Genomic DNA, 17,226 nt, shown 5'->3' on the forward strand with positions numbered 1-17,226 from the left:
AGTACCACAGCTCCAAGAACTATACTAGAGAGCTGAAACATGAAGACCCGTACAAAACGAGGTTAGGAAATTGAATCCTAACTTGACCAACGTGCTCAAACAGTGAGAAAACGGGGAAGAAACGAACCAGAAACTCTAAGGCTCAAGTTACTTGGAAATAGAATGAGTTTCGTTACCTCGGAGATGGACGAACTTTGTGTCCTAACGGAACACCTTGCAGGAGACAAGAGGGGGAGAGGAAAGAACTGTTTCTGAAAAGCAAACAAGGGGAGAATGAGGGAGCTTGAAGGGGTATTGGAGTCCCTTACTAGACTGGCCTTGGGCCTACGAACGACCAAACCTAACAAGTTATAAACTGAAAAAAAGAGACTTACAATTATCATATTATATATATATATATATATATATATATATATATATATATATATATATATATATATATATACACACACACACACACGAGTAGACAAATACAACAAAAAATATTTGACAAAAGTAACTTATACTTAAGATATTAATTTTTTTATACACAATTTTTTATTTTTTTATTCTATCTTTTTTTTATTTCTTATTACTCAATCGTGTAATGAAATTAAATTTTGAAATCTATATTTGCTTTTATTTCTTAAAATAATATATATTTATAGATAATACAAATTGTTTACACGGTTATATAAAAATTGTTATGTAATAATCTTGTCTTAAAATAATATTATTTAAAAAAAGTTTTTTCAGTGGAAATGTTTTCTTTCTAAGGATAAAAATTTGTGTGTTTCAGATTTTTTCTAATATTTTCTCATCAACAATTTTTATTTTATATTATTGTTGTTTGTAAAAGAATTGTTTGCTTTCTAACAAAGCAAATTCATGTCAACCTTACTTAAACTAGACATATTAGTCACTTGAGTAAGGATTTCGATAAAAAAAAGAAATATATACATATAGGACCTAATAGAATTCTTATAAATAAATATCAAAGGATTTTACAAAGACTTTGATGAGCGTAATAAATTTAGAATAGGAGCATCGAAAAATAATCTTTCCAAAAATTTATCATAAATTGACTTCACTTATTCAAAGTTGCTCTCACATGTGATTGTTAATATTTCCTTTTTGTTAAGGTTGAATTTAGTAAGACCTAAACTCGTGTTGATTTTTAATTTATAAAAAATTTATTTCAATTATATTATTCATCTTTTATGTTTAACGTTTATATTAGTTTGACCACCTTTTGTTGTTTAATTGGAAATTAATTATTCAAAAAAAATTGTTAAACCTAAAATGTTGGGAGGACTTAGGAATAAATTGATTTTAATTATGCATTTTTCAAAGCTCTTGATCGACATTTTTTATTGATTGATTGGAATTGCAAAAAAATTTACATTACAATACATCAGTTTATGTTCAATTGGTTAAATAGTTAATATTTGAATAATTTAATGAATTGATGATATGATTTAAATTTAATAATATACGCGTATTTTGAAATTATTTTCAAAGGGTTGTTATTATATGAAATCAAACTCCGTCATTTTCAGATCATAGTTTGTCACATCACATCATTTAATTCGTGAGAATTTTTCAAACAACCGCTTCCACTAATAATTTAATTTTTTTTTATCTTTTTTCTACTTATTATTTTTATCTTCATCGTTATCTTTATTTCTCTATTTTTTGACTATTTTTAAATATTTAATTTTGTAAAAACTTAAATTTATAAACAAACATCTTCAACTCAATAACTACATTAGTTCTTCGGATTTCATATTTAAACTTAATAATCTACTTTATCACTTTACAAGCTTGGTATATTTATAAAAATATTAATTATAAGAGGAAAATGTGAAAATAAGTAGAGGAATGAGGTGTTTCAATGAAGAATAAAGAAGAAAATGGATGGTGAAAAGTAAAAACAAAAGGTTTAAAAGGAGAAAAAGAAGGTATAAATGAAAGGGTAGAGTAAGAATTAAAAATGGTTGATCTAAAGAATACAAATATTTGCATTATAATGTATTTGTCCTAGCTATAGTGCACCAAATACATGTACATAATCTGATTTCATATTAATGAACAAAGAAAAACCCTATCACGAAATCATAAGTTTCAATATAAACAACTTGTGTTAAAAGAAAAAAAAAATAGACATTTGATTATGATCTGAATTGACAATTGATGACACATAAATTGAATGCACGCAATTTTAATTGAAATAGTTAGAAGTGTCAGATTCTCACAATAAGTGAACGAAAGATGCTAAATTAATTTCTTTGACCATTATAGTGAAATGATGTGGAGGAGGAAGCAAGTGTGAGATCTTGATTTTAACAAACAACAAAAATGAGTAGTCATTGACGACCCTTTGAGTCCAATGTTAGGTGGCAATGTTTGAAATTAAAGGGAAAATATTTAAAATCCAATCTACAAGAGATACAAAACTAAAATTTGGTAGCCCCATTATACAATTCTTCATTCCTCATTTAATATTTGAGTCAAAGCATAGCAATACCTCACATGCAACATGTTTAATTGAAAATCAAAGACAACAATTTCAAGCCACATATGTATCACAGATAATGAGGGCAATGATTCATCCGTAGGTTGAATAAATTATTTAATCCTCCCAACGGTTTTTATGGTTAACTTGATAGGGTTCTAAGGATGCCTAAATATACTCTATTCCATTAATAGATGTGGATTCACAAGTCAATTTCACATACTTTCATATATTTTCTTTTTTATTTTCTAATTATTATGTTAATACAAAGAAAGTATTAAAAATGTTGTAGTATTATTTTTCTTGGTCCTTTTATTTATAAATTATTCATTTTACTTATTTTTATTAGGGATAACAAAATGAGCGAACTCAACGGGCCGATTCGCCAATTTAATAGAAAAAATGCAGGTTGGATTTGATATTTGAACCCAACAATCCCAGACGAGATGAGACGAACTATCCCATCAGCCCATATACGTATGAGTGTTTTGTTCACCCACCAAACTACACACACCACACACCAGCAAATGGAGCTAGATCCCACAATTTGTTCACTCACACACGCACCAACAATGGTGGAGTTAGGTCGAGCAACGAGAGCGAGATATGAGAGCAAAAGTGAGGCTGAGTGAGATCTAAGAGCGAGAGTGAAGGTTGCTTCTTTCATGCGTTACTCTTCTCCCTATTCCACGAGTCTCTCATCGATCTACTTTCTTTCTCCAACGAGCACCTTCGATCTCGCCATGAGGTACCTCCAATCTCACCATGAGGCACCTCCAATCTCGTCGCCTACAAATGAGAAAGTTGTTGGCTTGAAATGTCATTGAAATTGCCTAGAGTCACCGACATTGCCCCTTGTCCCTCCTTGCGTGAGGGTTTCACGTTGGAGCCACCACAATCGTGCCTAGATCGTCAAACGAGCGAACACCACCACATTGTTTGTTACCAGAGCCACTTGTGTAACATCTCGTCTGGATATTACGGATTTAAATAATAAAATAAAATAAGAAAATAAAATCTCATTAATTATAAATCCATTTCCCAAAAACGCAGGAAATTTCAAATAATTTATTTCATAATAAAGATAACTTTAAATTTAAATTTCTCAAAATTCAATAAAATACCAAAACAGTCTCATAACAATTTACAACTTTTTTTCCAAAACCATCAGTGATAAAAACTCAATAAAATTGTTCCTATGAGGTTTCCCCGCTCCGCTGCTAAGTCTCACCAGATCCACCTACAACATCATCTGCTCCCGTGTACCGCGTACACGATCATCGCCAAACACAAGCAAATAGGGTGAGCTAACAAAAAAGACACACACACACACACACACACACACACACACACATATATATATATATATATATATGTGGCACAATTATACAAATCACACAATCACACCAAAGGAATTCCATCCTTTGATATCACATCACATGGCCACCACCATGTTAATCGTGTTCTACGTCTTCTACTGAGGAGGGCAATCTATCTGGACCCATCCGTACTGGCCACAACCAGCACACTCACATTGGCAACACTCACAAACCTGAGCTCAACTCAAGGGTTCCTCGTGTTCATCCCCCATCCCGAGCCCAACTCGAGGGATGCCATTCCGAGCTCAACTCAAGGGATACGTTCCGAGCTCAACTCAAGGACCACCAACAAGCCGACCTTTAAAGTATCCTAAAAGCCTTATAGATCACACATGCAGAACCAGCAACCCAAGGCTGTTGCAGCAAAATTGCCTTGCGGGGGACACGTACCACCAGGCGTTGTCCACTTCCAGATCGCCTGGCAGGGGACATGTACCGCCAGGTGCAAAGCACCTCAAAAGATGTCAAAGCTGCAGACACCGCCTGGCGGGACTAGCCCCCACCGTCAGTCGCACATGTTCCAGTGCCTACTGATGCTACAGCCATCGCCTAGTGGAACAGTCTCATCGCCAAGCGCTTCGGGACATTCCAGACCCTCTGAGCACTACTTATCGCCTGGCGGGTCAAACCCCGCCACCAGGCGCCACTCCAAGACAACCAATGTTCTGGTTTTTCTGCACTTCCTTCAGTTGCTGTCATTCAATCATGTAGTGGATCGTCTCTAGAGTATCCATTTCTCCTCTATTCAACACTCCCTAGTCCATATATTGCACTCATTGTCACATCATTGCCTGCTAACTCTTATTCACTCATTCCCATTGAGTCAATTCTAATTACTCTTTCATGGTTTACTGATTTATACTAAAGTACCCATTTCACTACCAAAAGTATCATCTTTCTCTCGATCTCAGTATTTTTCCTTAAAACTAATACCACTTCATCCTCAGTCCTCCACAGTTACTCCTATATGAAACAATCCATACAGTTTCTTAACATCACCAAGTCCTAAGCCATCCTGCTTTCAACTATCCTTCCAATTGCCAAGTCCCACCAAAATCAATTCCTAGTTTACTCTCTTGTAAATTTTGTCACCCTAATTTCTCATACAAGATCACGATTCCAATTAACTAAAGGAAATGGGTTCCAGCAGAACCCTATCCTTCCGTCTGCACCTCACAACACCAACATATCCACCCTTGCTGTCATAGTGCTTGGCGGCACGTAGCTAGCCGCCAGGCGATGCATAATTTCTGGAATTTCCAGAACTTCACCTTGTACAACGCCAATCAGATTCCCAATTCTCCAGAATGAGTTTCTTGGTTCCCCACCGTAATTCAACGGCAAATGCTCATTTTTAGGCTAGGTAATACCAACTTAAATGTGATCCTAACGTTTCTCAATGTAATTCGCGTCTCAATTCCTCACCAATCTCAAATCCCCAAATTTCAAAATCTTAGAATCTTATTCGCACTGTTCCATCAAATTAATCCCTCCATTATACTAAATTCAATGAAGTACCACGTAATATCATTCCTTGACAACTCATGCTTGCTTTTTCTCTGATCAAAATCATCCCAAAATGCCTAAAATATCAATCTCGAGTCAAATTGACTCACGTCGCCTGACGGGTGTTCATCCCCGCCAGGAAATTCACATAGAATCCAGAAACGGAGTTTTCCAGCATGTGTCACCTGGCAGCCAGGGATGTGCCGTCAGGCAGTTCCTCTTCAGGAACCCAAAACAAGCAAACACAAGGATGAGTCGCCTGATGGCAGTTCATCGTCCGCCAGGCGATTTCTGAAAAATTTCTAGAAACTTGAAAATTCAACGAATAAAGGAAACATTCATGCATTTTATACCATACAACATACAGTTCGTGCTTAAACGTAAAAAGTTAACGTGTAAAACTCTTATAACCTGGTTTCCTTAGCTTATTTTGGAATTGTTGTGAGTTCCCCCTTGATCACCAATGATCTTCCTTTTGACTCTTTCTCAACGCAACTCCTTTCCTCACCAAACTCTCAAATTTCGTGCTCTGTTTCCTGAGTACAATCACAGCCGCCTTAATGCTAGGTTAATTACCAAAAACGAGAATAGGCTTAATGGTAATGTTAATTACCATTCAATGGTCCTTTATGGTCTATTTTTCAGCCACCCTTTGCTGCTCCCTAGTCATCTAGGGTTTCCATGCCCTTTCACCTTCATGCCAAAGGAAATTTTGGCAAAAAAAATGTTTAATTTAGGTTCACCAAGGTTTGAACCCATAACCATACCAATGCCAAATCAATGTACAACCATTCAACCAATTCATATTTTATGATAATTATTATAATTATATAGTTTTCTCATCATTCATCATGCTCAATCATATTATTAAAAACAATAATAATTAAATAACCCACAATTTACATACATAGGACTTGAACCCAAGTCCTTTCACATAATTAAATACTCTCAACCACTTAAGTAGTACTTTTTCACATCACATCAATCAATGTTTAATGTTATAAAGGCTTCCACTACCCGCATTTATTAATTAATTAGTTAAATTCCACGAGTCTTACGACTAAAATGTGTTGTTGACACCATCGTTCCCCCTGTAATTTTATTTCTCCTAGGGTGTTATTATATTTAAGAATTATGATTTTGTTTTACGTTGGTTAAAACTGTAAGTTCAAGCCCAAAACTACAAAAATAAAATAAAAAAAATTGTTGGGCTAGTCCACCAACATGCTCACGGGATGGGTTTTTATTTTTAACCCATTCATTCAATCGAGCTAGTCCAGACTGGCCCATTTTTAGTGGGTCAGTAGTGGGTCGGGTCAAAACGGGTCGGGTTGGCTATTTTGTCACTCCTAATTTTTATCCCATGAGTAATTTCTAACCCTCCTTAAATTTCAAACAATCTCCTTCTCAAGTGTGAGTTTCTCCATATTAGAATACCCGTTTCCCCTTTCAAACATGAGTGTCTTAGTGGTGACCATTCAATGATATGGTTCAAACCATTTTCACACACTAATAAAAGTCTTATAAGTGAGCGTGTGAGAGTTGCTTGATGAATTTGTTAGTACAATAACCCGTTCCCACACACCAACACATAAAATAAAAAAGCTATATATAAAAAATGAATATATTTTAAATCGTTCTGAATGTACACAAATTTAATTAAATATAATATAACTAAATTTGACTGAAATAGTCTTAAGTCAATGGTTATCACCGATTCCATGCTAATTTATCCTAAACCCTAAACATTTAAGTGAAAAAAAAAATGAACATAGTAAATTAATCAACTCGGTCACGTGCAAAGTAGTAATTACCACAACCTTGGAATGAACAGGATTATAGCATTAACACCAAGTGTTTAATAAGGTTGTCAAGATTATCATTGGATTAAATATTTGATTACTTTTATTTGGTAAATTTGTAATTGATTACTTAAAGGTGTGAACACATAAACCACCTTAATGTTCTCAAAACAAACCATTATGTATGGAGGTAATCAATTAGTTATGATGGTTAATTGATTACTAGAAGCATGATAACTATTTTTCTTGCTAATGTTTGAAAATAAATAAATAAACTAGTTGAACGTTTTAGTTTAAAGTTCAGCATGATTTTTTGTCGAGAGTTAGTTGCTGAAAATGGTTGAGTTTGCTTGCTGATCGAGTTACAACCCCCGTTGATAAATATAAATACATAAAATAATATTAAACAAAAAAAACAGTATAATATTAAACAAGTCAATGAATGAGAAAGTTAATGGATTATGAAGGTAAAAATGAAAAGATAATAATAATAATCTGTAAACTAGTTATTTTAAAGAAAATGATATAAATTAGTGAAATAAACTTATTTACCAAACATTTTTGTTTTGTTCAAATATTTATAAATTAATCAAATATCTTATAAGTTACATGAAAACACATTATTACAGTAATCCATTATTAGCTCTTGAGTTTTTCAAAAGATAATACCTTGAGTGCATGTTAATTGATTAGCACTAAGCAATATAATCACCACAATTTTGTATAAATCTTGTAGGAAAACAATTTTGTAGTAGCTCTTATTTTGTATAAGATTTGGTTTTAATAAACACTGTGTTATATATAAGGTGTTTGCATTATTTATTTATTTATATATTTTAAACTCCTTTGAGACTTTGGCTTTAAACACGGCAATTTAAGACATTAAAACGTATAATCCTTTTTAAATTACTTTTATTTTCCGTTCATTAGATTTACGGATGATTAATACTTTAAATGGTATTAATTTGCTATAGGTTCTAATATTGCATAAAGTTTGCTAGTTTTGTTTTTTCTTATTTGACTTTATTCCAATTTTACTAATAAATTCACGATAAACATGGTGATTGATTTACGCCTCCTTTTAATTTGTTTTATTTGGAAATGAGAGTGCTAATCCACTATTATAGTCCACGTTAATATGTCACCAAAGCTTTATTAAGCTAGTAATCGATTGGCATGCATGATTAATTCATTGCTCATAATAGCATATATCAAGTAATTGATTACCAAATCCTCTAATTGATTACCAGGTGCAGCAACCTATAAAAATGTTTTTCAGCCAATAAATCAATTGTATAAAGCTAGAAAATGGCTTCACGGTGGAAATAAAAAATGTCATTTAAGCATATATCTATAACGATTGTTCTATTTTTATAATGCAATGATATATACTCGTATAGCCATTATCATGTATAGTATTACAAACTTTTTTAGGAATTGAGAAATCATACTAACATTTATGTCAAAAGTAGAATAATTATAAAAGGTTTAATGATTAAGTGTTTTAGACAATATTTGTACGCAATACAAGTAATAATGCTACTACATAACAATGATTTAGGTGCAGTTTATATATAAAGAATGACATGTAAAAGTTTAAATTGGATGATTATAATTTCCCTCTTCTACAGACTACCAAGTTAGTTTCATAAAAAAAAAAAAAAAAAAAACTTACAATTTAAATAACCTTTTTCATAGAGGTATATGCAGCAATGTTCTTTAAGATTTAATGGATTTATGATTTTCTGAGTTGTTTCTCCCTTTTCTGGAAAGTTGAGGTGCGCAAAGAAGACTATATTGTGTTGGAGAGGAAGAATGTTTATGTTCATTAGATTTGAAAAAACTAACAAGCTCTTTTCTCATTTTTTTTTTCTTTGGTAAAAACGGAAATAAAATAAATACGCTAGACTAAGAGGCTTTTAAGTCTTTCCTTATTAGACAATATAAAGATGAAACCCCCCCTAATCCCACGTGATTTAATATGTAAAAAATATGTACAATTAATTATACTACCATGACGATTTTGGTATAGTTGTACGACTACTCAGTAATCTGACTACTAGTAAGTGGTTTTATAGGGTCACTCAACTTTAATTTGAGTTCTCTTACCTTAATTTCAGTCAGAAAATATTAGACTTAACTTGGTCCTGGACTGTCTTGACTTTATCTATATAAACTCATGCGACTTGACTTTATCCTAGTTTGGACTGATTTGATTAGGGATGACCAAGGATCGTGCAAACTCATCTTAACCTTGGGTTTGGGAGGCCTAAACGAGACTAGACCTTGCCCTAAGATGACGTGACTCGAACATTTAGCTTGGGTAAACTCGAGTCAACCTTTGGTTTGGGTCAACTTGGGTTTGACTCTAGCCCACTCAAGTTGACCTTTGATCAACCTTTTATCTGGGTTAACTTAAGTCGACCTTCAGTTTGGATAAACTTGGCTTGACCTTTGGCTTAGGTGAACTCAGCTTAACTTTCAGCCAAAGCCTACATAGATCGACATTCGACCTTAGCCAAGTCGGATCGACCTTCGGCTTGGACTGACTTGGCTCGACCTTTGATCCCAGCCGACTAGAGTCGACCTTCGAACCGGGGGTGACGCAGCTAAACCTTTAGCCCAAGCTAACAAGGCTCAACCTTCGACCCAGATTAACACAACTCGACTTTCGACCTATACCAACTCAAGTCGATGTTCGACCTCAGTCATCTTAGGTAGACCTTTAATCCCGATCGACTCACCTTGACCTTTGATCTTGATGACTTGCCTCGACCTACGATATGGGCGAATTGAGCTCTGCCTATGTTGACATGGCATGAACTTCACCTTGGGTCGAGTCAACTCTGCCCAGGTTGACATGATTTGACCTTCAATCTAATTTGACTTGGCTAAATCTTAAACCTAGATTGGGTTGACATGGTTCTTTGATGTTTTGACTCAACTTAAAAATGCCTTGATTTTAGATTTTCAAAATCTAAAATGTGATCTAATTTAGATTTGATCCGATTGAAATCCAAACTGAATCTAATTAAGTGGATTAATTTAAAATTAAAAAGTATAAATTTAAATGTAAGATAACTTCATTTAAATAAACTTAAAATAATATAAATTTAAATTACTATGGCTTGAATAATAGATTTTTTTTCTACCTTTACATATCATTGTTATATCATTGTTAGAGGACTGTGTTTTTGAATTATAAGTTTCACCTAATATTGTTTATGTAATTGAAACATTCTTGAATTGTCTAAACTAGTTGTAGTATTTGAAAAGATTTTAATCGTTCTTCATTTTTTTAAGTATTTTTTAGTTCATAAATTTACATGTGAAATTGAAATTCATCTATCTCTCAAACTTTGATACATTTTGATTCCAAGCTTTAAGAATGAATGGATATAGTCCTTTTAACCTAATGACATTAATTCTTTTAGACTTGTTAAATGATGTTTTAAACTAACATTTAAGCTAGAACTTGTCAAAATAGTGTAAACAAACTCAAATGACATCTTAAAATGCATTTAACATGTTAAAATAATTTAATGTAATTCAGTTAGGAGAACTATATTTATACATTTTTAAAATTTGAGAACCAAAATATATTAAACTTTCATATAAAAACAAATTTCAATTTTATGTCCAAATTTAAAGAATAAAAACATATTTAACGTTTTTTTTTTTCAACTTCTAAACATTATTGAACAGCCCCAACCCAATAAAATATACATATCACCAAAAGTCTCAATTGTTTTGAGATAAAACTCAGCTTATATTAGAATTAATGAATCATTTCCAGCACTGAAATTTTAGAAAAAAACTAGATGAAACGAAAAGAAAGAGATTAGATAAGAAAAGAGAGTGGGAACATAGTCCTAGTTTAGAACTTGAACACTGTACTATGCCAGCCACGCAATAAATCCCTTTGAAGTCACTTAACTGCCACCGCACTTCAAAACCAATCAACAACAGTTCCTCTATCTATGTGCTTTCATATTATATACTGTACGCAAAATAATGGTACTTTCTTCCCCCCTCCACACCCATTAATCTAAGCACGCACAATTAATGTATATTTACAAAAATAAATACTTCTGACATTTAAAATAATTAAAGAACTTTCTATAATTTATTACACTCATCCGAATTAATATTGGCACCTCTAAGTTTTATTTGTGATATTCAACAATTAACAAATATGAGATATTAAGGTGGGAAGTGTTGTTTTTTTATTTTTCAGAAGATAGCAAAGACATTTTTTTTGTGTCCTCACAAAGAATAAGAGGGAAGCAAGTAAAATAATAAGTGAGTGTCGTTGTCTCGTGTACACCAAAAACAATCTCATTAACCCACGCTTTGCGGTTAAATATGTTATTTTTAGTCCAAATGTTACACTAAAAACCAAAAACCATACCTTAAATAGATCCTTGACCCTCTCAACATCCTAAGCTCTCTCCTCTCGCCACGTGGCACTACCACCCTTTTCTGAGGCCCGTGCCGGTGCCGATCAGTCATATCCAGATATATAAAAATAAATAAAATATTAAATGTCACATTATTTTACTACATCGATAATAATTATTATGCCAAAGTCCACAATAATTTTCCTCATGCTCCTCTCCCATTAATATCAACTTGCCTTTAAATTGACTTGGGAAGGCCATTTGAGAGTGAAACACTGTGGTATACAACTGCTGTGGGGTGCAGGGATAGAGCTGTGCAGAAAAAGACCCTTTTTTCAGTTTTCATTACAGAACACTTTCTTCTTCACACATTCTTCAGTTTGGTTCTTTGTTGATTGAGATGGGGAATTGCCAAGCTGTGGATGCTGCAGCTCTTGTGATCCAACACCCATCTGGGAAGATAGAGAGGTTGTACTGGCCAGTGAGTGCAAGTGAGGTTATGAGGACTAATCCTGGTTATTATGTGTCTTTGATCATACCATTGGCTGTGCCAGAAGGACAGAATCAGGACCAGAAGACAGTGCTTTTTACCCGAGTGAAGCTGCTCCGCCCCAATGAGACTCTAACTCTTGGCCATGCTTACAGGCTGGTCACTACTCAAGGTATAGGGTGAGCCAGTTGCAGTAACTTCTGTGTTTCTGGAATTGGGTTTGTTAAAAGTTCTTTTTTTTAAGCTAAATTGATGTGATGTTTGGCTGAGTTTTAAACATACCTGTAGTGGTCAATGTACTATGAAGGGTATGCGTTTGTTTAGTTAGTTTAGTGCTCTAAATGGTTTTTTCTGATTCTGGGTTTCAGAGGTTGTGAAGGCGTTGAAAGCGAAGAAACATGCGAAGACGAAGAAGCCTCATGGGAAGACAGTGGATAGTATGCAGATAATGCAACTGGAAAAGGCAAGTTCAGATGGTGAGACTGGAGGGATGTTGGACACAGGAAATACATATCAGGTGTGTTTCTGTTACTCATCAGCAATTTGTTTTTTCTCTTTTTGGTTGAATATTATTTTACCAAGTTTTGCAATCTATCCAAAGTGATTCTGTGGAAGACTTAGATGTGTTTGGTTGAGCGTTTTATAGCTATGACCTGCATCAACCTGAAGCTTACAACATTTCTGAATAAACTTGAGAATTTTGACATGGATAAACACTTGGATCTAATAATTCACTCAGCACCTTATTTAGATAACTTTAGAAATACTTAAAGGAGATAGAAAAGTAAACAAGTTTTTCTGTCTAGTTAAAATTAATTTTTAATAAAACTAAATACAAAAGGTTTTATAGATTATTGTGTATACTTTAGACCAACTCATTTTTTTCTCTCTCCTATAAATACTCGTGAAAAAATTTGTATAAAGACTTAGTGTTATATCTTCTTAAGTTGCTACTGGTATGAACAGAACACTGGAAGGATGTTATAATAATATGCAGCACTTCTTGAGAAACAAAGAGAAAGAGAAAGAGAAACTAAAAACAGGATGCTACTTATATACAATTTTTGTCTTCATTTTATGTGTTTGTGTCTTTATAGTTGACGAGTACTGATGTTACTGCATAATGAATTTCAGGGAATGAAGGCAGACAGATACAGGCTAATGAATTCCACACATGGTGCGCTTAAGCTGAAATCATGGCGTCCCTCTTTACAGAGCATCTCAGAGTGTAGCAGCTGAGTTGTGCTAGGATGTGAATGTAAGGTGTCTCAAGAGCATTGTTTGATTGCCTCTTTCTTGATGCTCCTTCTGGCTGAATACTTGATATATGGGCTAAGAAGTTCAACAAAGGTTTGAACTAGAGTATTCTCTTCCATCTCCAATCACACCCTCAACAACTAAATAACCATTTTCCTGGGACATCATGATTGTATAGCTCCAAGAAGAAGAGGAAAATTAAATAAATGGTGAATGTCAAAATCTACTGCAAGTGAATTTACTTTTGTTTTTGTTGAAGCATTCACATGTTACGAGCAAATAGAAATCTTTACAATGAAAAAGTAAGAAACTGTAAAGAAGTTATTTTAGTGTTGAGTTCAAAACATCCCAATCCTTATCAACATATTTTTGTGCCCATAATAGTGATGATCTTGCAGCCAGGGCTGCTCCTGGTAATTTCTTCTTCTTTAGAGCAACCATCATATCCGTGAATGGCTCCACCAACAATGTCCCAGGACCCCCATAGTCCTTGTGCAAAAACTCACTAAAAATCTGTTTCCAACAAAAGGCAACATTATTACAACTAATCAAGTTCAAAGAGAAACTAAGACATAAAAGCAATCTTTTTATAAGCAAGTGCCTTATTAACTAAGTCAGACTTTATATCCAATGCAAAACATATCACCTCACATCTGTTAAGCTTCTTTATACACCTACTCTACGATTCTGTAAAACCCAAAGTTTGCTAAAATCTGATGTTAATCGAAATGAACTACAATTTTGAAGTTCATGAAGGCTTTGGAATCCTGGCCCTTATATCTTGATTGAGATACCGAATAACAGGGAATTGGCCAGAAAATCTCTAGCAATTTCCATCAAGTTAAGCAGGGGTCATAACTACTAGTAGGTAATATAGATTGACACAGGAATCATACATCCATAATTAAAGGCTGTGTTTCGATTTCTGTTGGAAGACTTAAACCAATTTTCAGTTTTCATTGATCACTGTTAATATATTTAACATTTTTTTAGATCCAATTAGAAACAAAATTCACCTCATTTTCAAATAACTTAAAAATTACAATAAATTTTTTTAATTTCAATTAATTTCAACTCAACTTAATTTTTTAACTAAAATTGAATCACATACTGAGAATTTTAACTAAAATTCAATCACGTACTAAGAATATATGAAGCTGCAATTGCACACAACTCGGAATGTTAATGCTTTTACCAACTTACCATTAAGTATTGTTTTATTTACCAGGGATTGACTATACTTTATGATAGGATTTGCTTAGATCAATTTCTTATATCCTTGACACTGAAGTCCTATCAAATGATGACATGCGGTTATTTTTTTTAAATTCTGCCACACATTGTTGAGAACCCCAACTTGGAGAGATTTGAACCAGATTAACGAAATGGTGGTTGCGAGTAAACAGGTAAGGCTAACATAAGATTTGTTAGACAAATCATTGAGGACTATTTAATTTATATTTTCCCATTAACTTAAGACTCGATAACTCAAAAAAGGCAAAAGAAGAGCAGCATATAAATGTCACTTGAAATTTGGAACAAAATGATATCTGTAAAGTTGTGGTATTTTTATTTATTTGACGTGATTGCTTCAAGGAAAAGAGTAGTGAAACAAACATCGGTGAACAAATTCTTTTTGAGGTATGAATGCTGACCACCAAGTTATGAAACGAGAGGAATGTTTCTTAAACTTTAGATGTGGCAATTATAACATGGGTATTATCAAGGAATTTATTGCATATCTTTCAAGTTTTAACTTCATTAGTTTGTTATAAAATCTCTAGAGACAAATGCCGGGTATAATTTGTTTATTCCAAGTATTTATTTATTATATTTTTGCAAAAGGATCCTTACTCATGGGGGAACTTGGTCCATATGCAAGATGATCCATTACTCTCGGCCTCGTCTTTAACTAAATCCATCCATTCCAGTAACATTGCAGTAATCTATCTTTTTAATCAAAAGAAGTTTTTGTACTTAAATGCAATGAAGAAAAAAAGGCATTAATAACACTTCCTTCAAGTATATCCCCTGTTCATATTATTGAGAAAACATGTACATCCTAACTCAAATTGTGAACTGTTACAAACAAAAATCTATTTAAACAAAGATAGTCTAATATTCTCATAGATATAGTCAGTGCCTGCTTAGCTATTGAATAACAGAAAGGAAATGCAGAGTGATCAATATGCAATTAAAATCTAATTAGGGAACTGGAAGACGTCAAATAAAAACCTAGAAGAAAAGAAAAGAAGAGAGAGAGAGATTGATTGATGTGTATGTCTACACACACGGGTGTGCATACCATTATGTGCAATTGATAAATGTGAATGAGTACAAAACAAGATTTGAAAAATTGTGGAGCAAAAAGGACATATCAAAGTAGTAATATATATTGCTTTTCAAATTGATATCACATCTACAATGAAGTCTAAGGATAATGGACTAGATAAATTCCAGCAGGAATTGACCTAATAAGCTGTAAGCCAGGTTATAAGAATCTCTCACCATCAAATCATACCAAAATCTAAAGAGTCAATCATTGATGTATAAGTTAAACATATAACTGATGGAAAGAATGGACATCAGGAAACTTACAAAGTTGCAGAAAATGTCCTAATCCTACATAATTTTAAATTTATTGTTATATTTTAATAAATAACAAGTTTAATTATACAGTTATAATTGTGTGATTTTAGTTCTATCCTGGTCTTCCATCAAACCTTTAACAGGTTTTTGCTTACGCGACATCAAACATTTAACATTTAACAGTTATAATTGTGATATCAGAATTATCAGAATTAACAGAACCAAAAGATGTAACTAAATCACGTCAGCATATGATATCTGTTAGACAATTTGCTAGCTTCATTGCCACCAAACAAAATTAGTTCAAAATCGATCGAAATGCTAAATTACAGAACCAAAGTACAATTAAGCTTGAAGAATAACTCGGTTCAATCGTTTTCCCGAACACCTAGCACTCATGCACAATCAACACATCTGAGTAATATCCAAACAGGGCATAAGAGAATCACCACATTATTTGAGGTCGTCAAAACTAGCAATTACTTCCAAACATTCCAATGAGTTCTTTTTATCAATTTTTTTTTTTTTTTACACCAGATATAATTGATGAAACTTTAGAAGAGAACAAGAACCAACAACACCCACAAAAGTTTTCGCCATAAAGTTAAGTTTTTGAAAAGGAAAACGACATTGACCTGAGTGCAAACGGCTACAACCTCATCAAGGTCATCCCCGAACTCGTCCACGTCCTCCGAAAGCTTCTGAAAGAGTTCAACTTTGAACTTCTGGCTTTCCTGCAACATACCCCAAATAATGGAATCAATAAATAGCATGAGGTTTCAGCATGGGCAAATTTACACGGCAAAATACATGTACTCACGGATTCTGCAAATTGGGGAATTGGGTCAGGGTAGACGTACTTCTGGGAAGGTGAATGTGTGAGAGCGCAAGTGAAGGAGTTTGTGAAAATGCGTTGGGCGCTGAGGCACAACGAAGAAGAGGGTGACAGTGGGCGTGGGAAAGAATGGTGCAAGTTAAGAGAATTTGAAGAAAATGGTTTTGTATGATAGAAAGTAATCGTGAAGGGAGACGAACTCAAAACCAACATTGCAATTTTTGTTTTCAACAGAATTCAGGGAATCTTTGTCTTCTTAGAGGGTGTATTTGGTTGTGTTCGAATCATTTAAATATTAAATAATATCAAAATTCACCTTATTCACGATACAAGATATTTTCTAAATAAGTTATTAATCATTAAACAAAAATAAAAATAATCGTAATAAACAAGAATTTTATAATTTGAACTACAAATGATTTTTTTTTGACAAACATTTTATTTGATAAAGTTGACAAAGTTATTAATGAGTAG

The 17,226-nt window shown here is 33.4% G+C and overlaps 2 protein-coding genes across 2 annotated transcripts; one reads left to right on the forward strand and one right to left on the reverse strand.

Annotated features, from left to right (window-relative positions):
* The first annotated feature begins 11,780 nt into the window (after positions 1–11,780).
* LOC114176627 lies at positions 11,781–13,439 on the forward strand. Its single transcript, XM_028061726.1, has 3 exons — positions 11,781–12,243; positions 12,440–12,588; positions 13,206–13,439. Exons 1-3 carry the CDS (start codon positions 11,982–11,984, stop codon positions 13,308–13,310), a joined length of 516 nt encoding a protein of 171 aa, XP_027917527.1. The 5' UTR covers positions 11,781–11,981; the 3' UTR covers positions 13,311–13,439.
* A 64-nt stretch (positions 13,440–13,503) lies between these two features.
* On the reverse strand, positions 13,504–17,016 carry LOC114176626 (protein PLASTID REDOX INSENSITIVE 2, chloroplastic-like). Its single transcript, XM_028061724.1, has 3 exons — positions 16,738–17,016; positions 16,553–16,651; positions 13,504–13,841 (listed from the first exon to the last, which is right to left on the reverse strand). The coding sequence occupies exons 1-3, from the start codon at positions 16,963–16,965 to the stop codon at positions 13,650–13,652; spliced, it is 519 nt and encodes a 172-aa protein (XP_027917525.1). The 5' UTR covers positions 16,966–17,016; the 3' UTR covers positions 13,504–13,649.
* Positions 17,017–17,226: the final 210 nt, after the last annotated feature.

The sequence above is a fragment of the Vigna unguiculata genome, chromosome 3 (assembly GCF_004118075.2).
Source record: "Vigna unguiculata cultivar IT97K-499-35 chromosome 3, ASM411807v1, whole genome shotgun sequence".
NCBI lineage: Eukaryota > Viridiplantae > Streptophyta > Magnoliopsida > Fabales > Fabaceae > Vigna > Vigna unguiculata.

Coding starts and splice junctions, on each gene's coding strand:
- LOC114176626 (XM_028061724.1), bottom strand. CDS start 16,965: ATGTTGGTTTTGAGTTCGTCTCCCTTCACGATTACTTTCTATCATACA. Junction 16,652..16,737: donor TTCCCCAATTTGCAGAATCC/GTGAGTACATGT, acceptor GGTATGTTGCAG/GAAAGCCAGAAGTTCAAAGT. Junction 13,842..16,552: donor TTGTAGCCGTTTGCACTCAG/GTCAATGTCGTT, acceptor TGTTGGAAACAG/ATTTTTAGTGAGTTTTTGCA.
- LOC114176627 (XM_028061726.1), top strand. CDS start 11,982: ATGGGGAATTGCCAAGCTGTGGATGCTGCAGCTCTTGTGATCCAACAC. Junction 12,244..12,439: donor CAGGCTGGTCACTACTCAAG/GTATAGGGTGAG, acceptor TCTGGGTTTCAG/AGGTTGTGAAGGCGTTGAAA. Junction 12,589..13,205: donor ACACAGGAAATACATATCAG/GTGTGTTTCTGT, acceptor AATGAATTTCAG/GGAATGAAGGCAGACAGATA.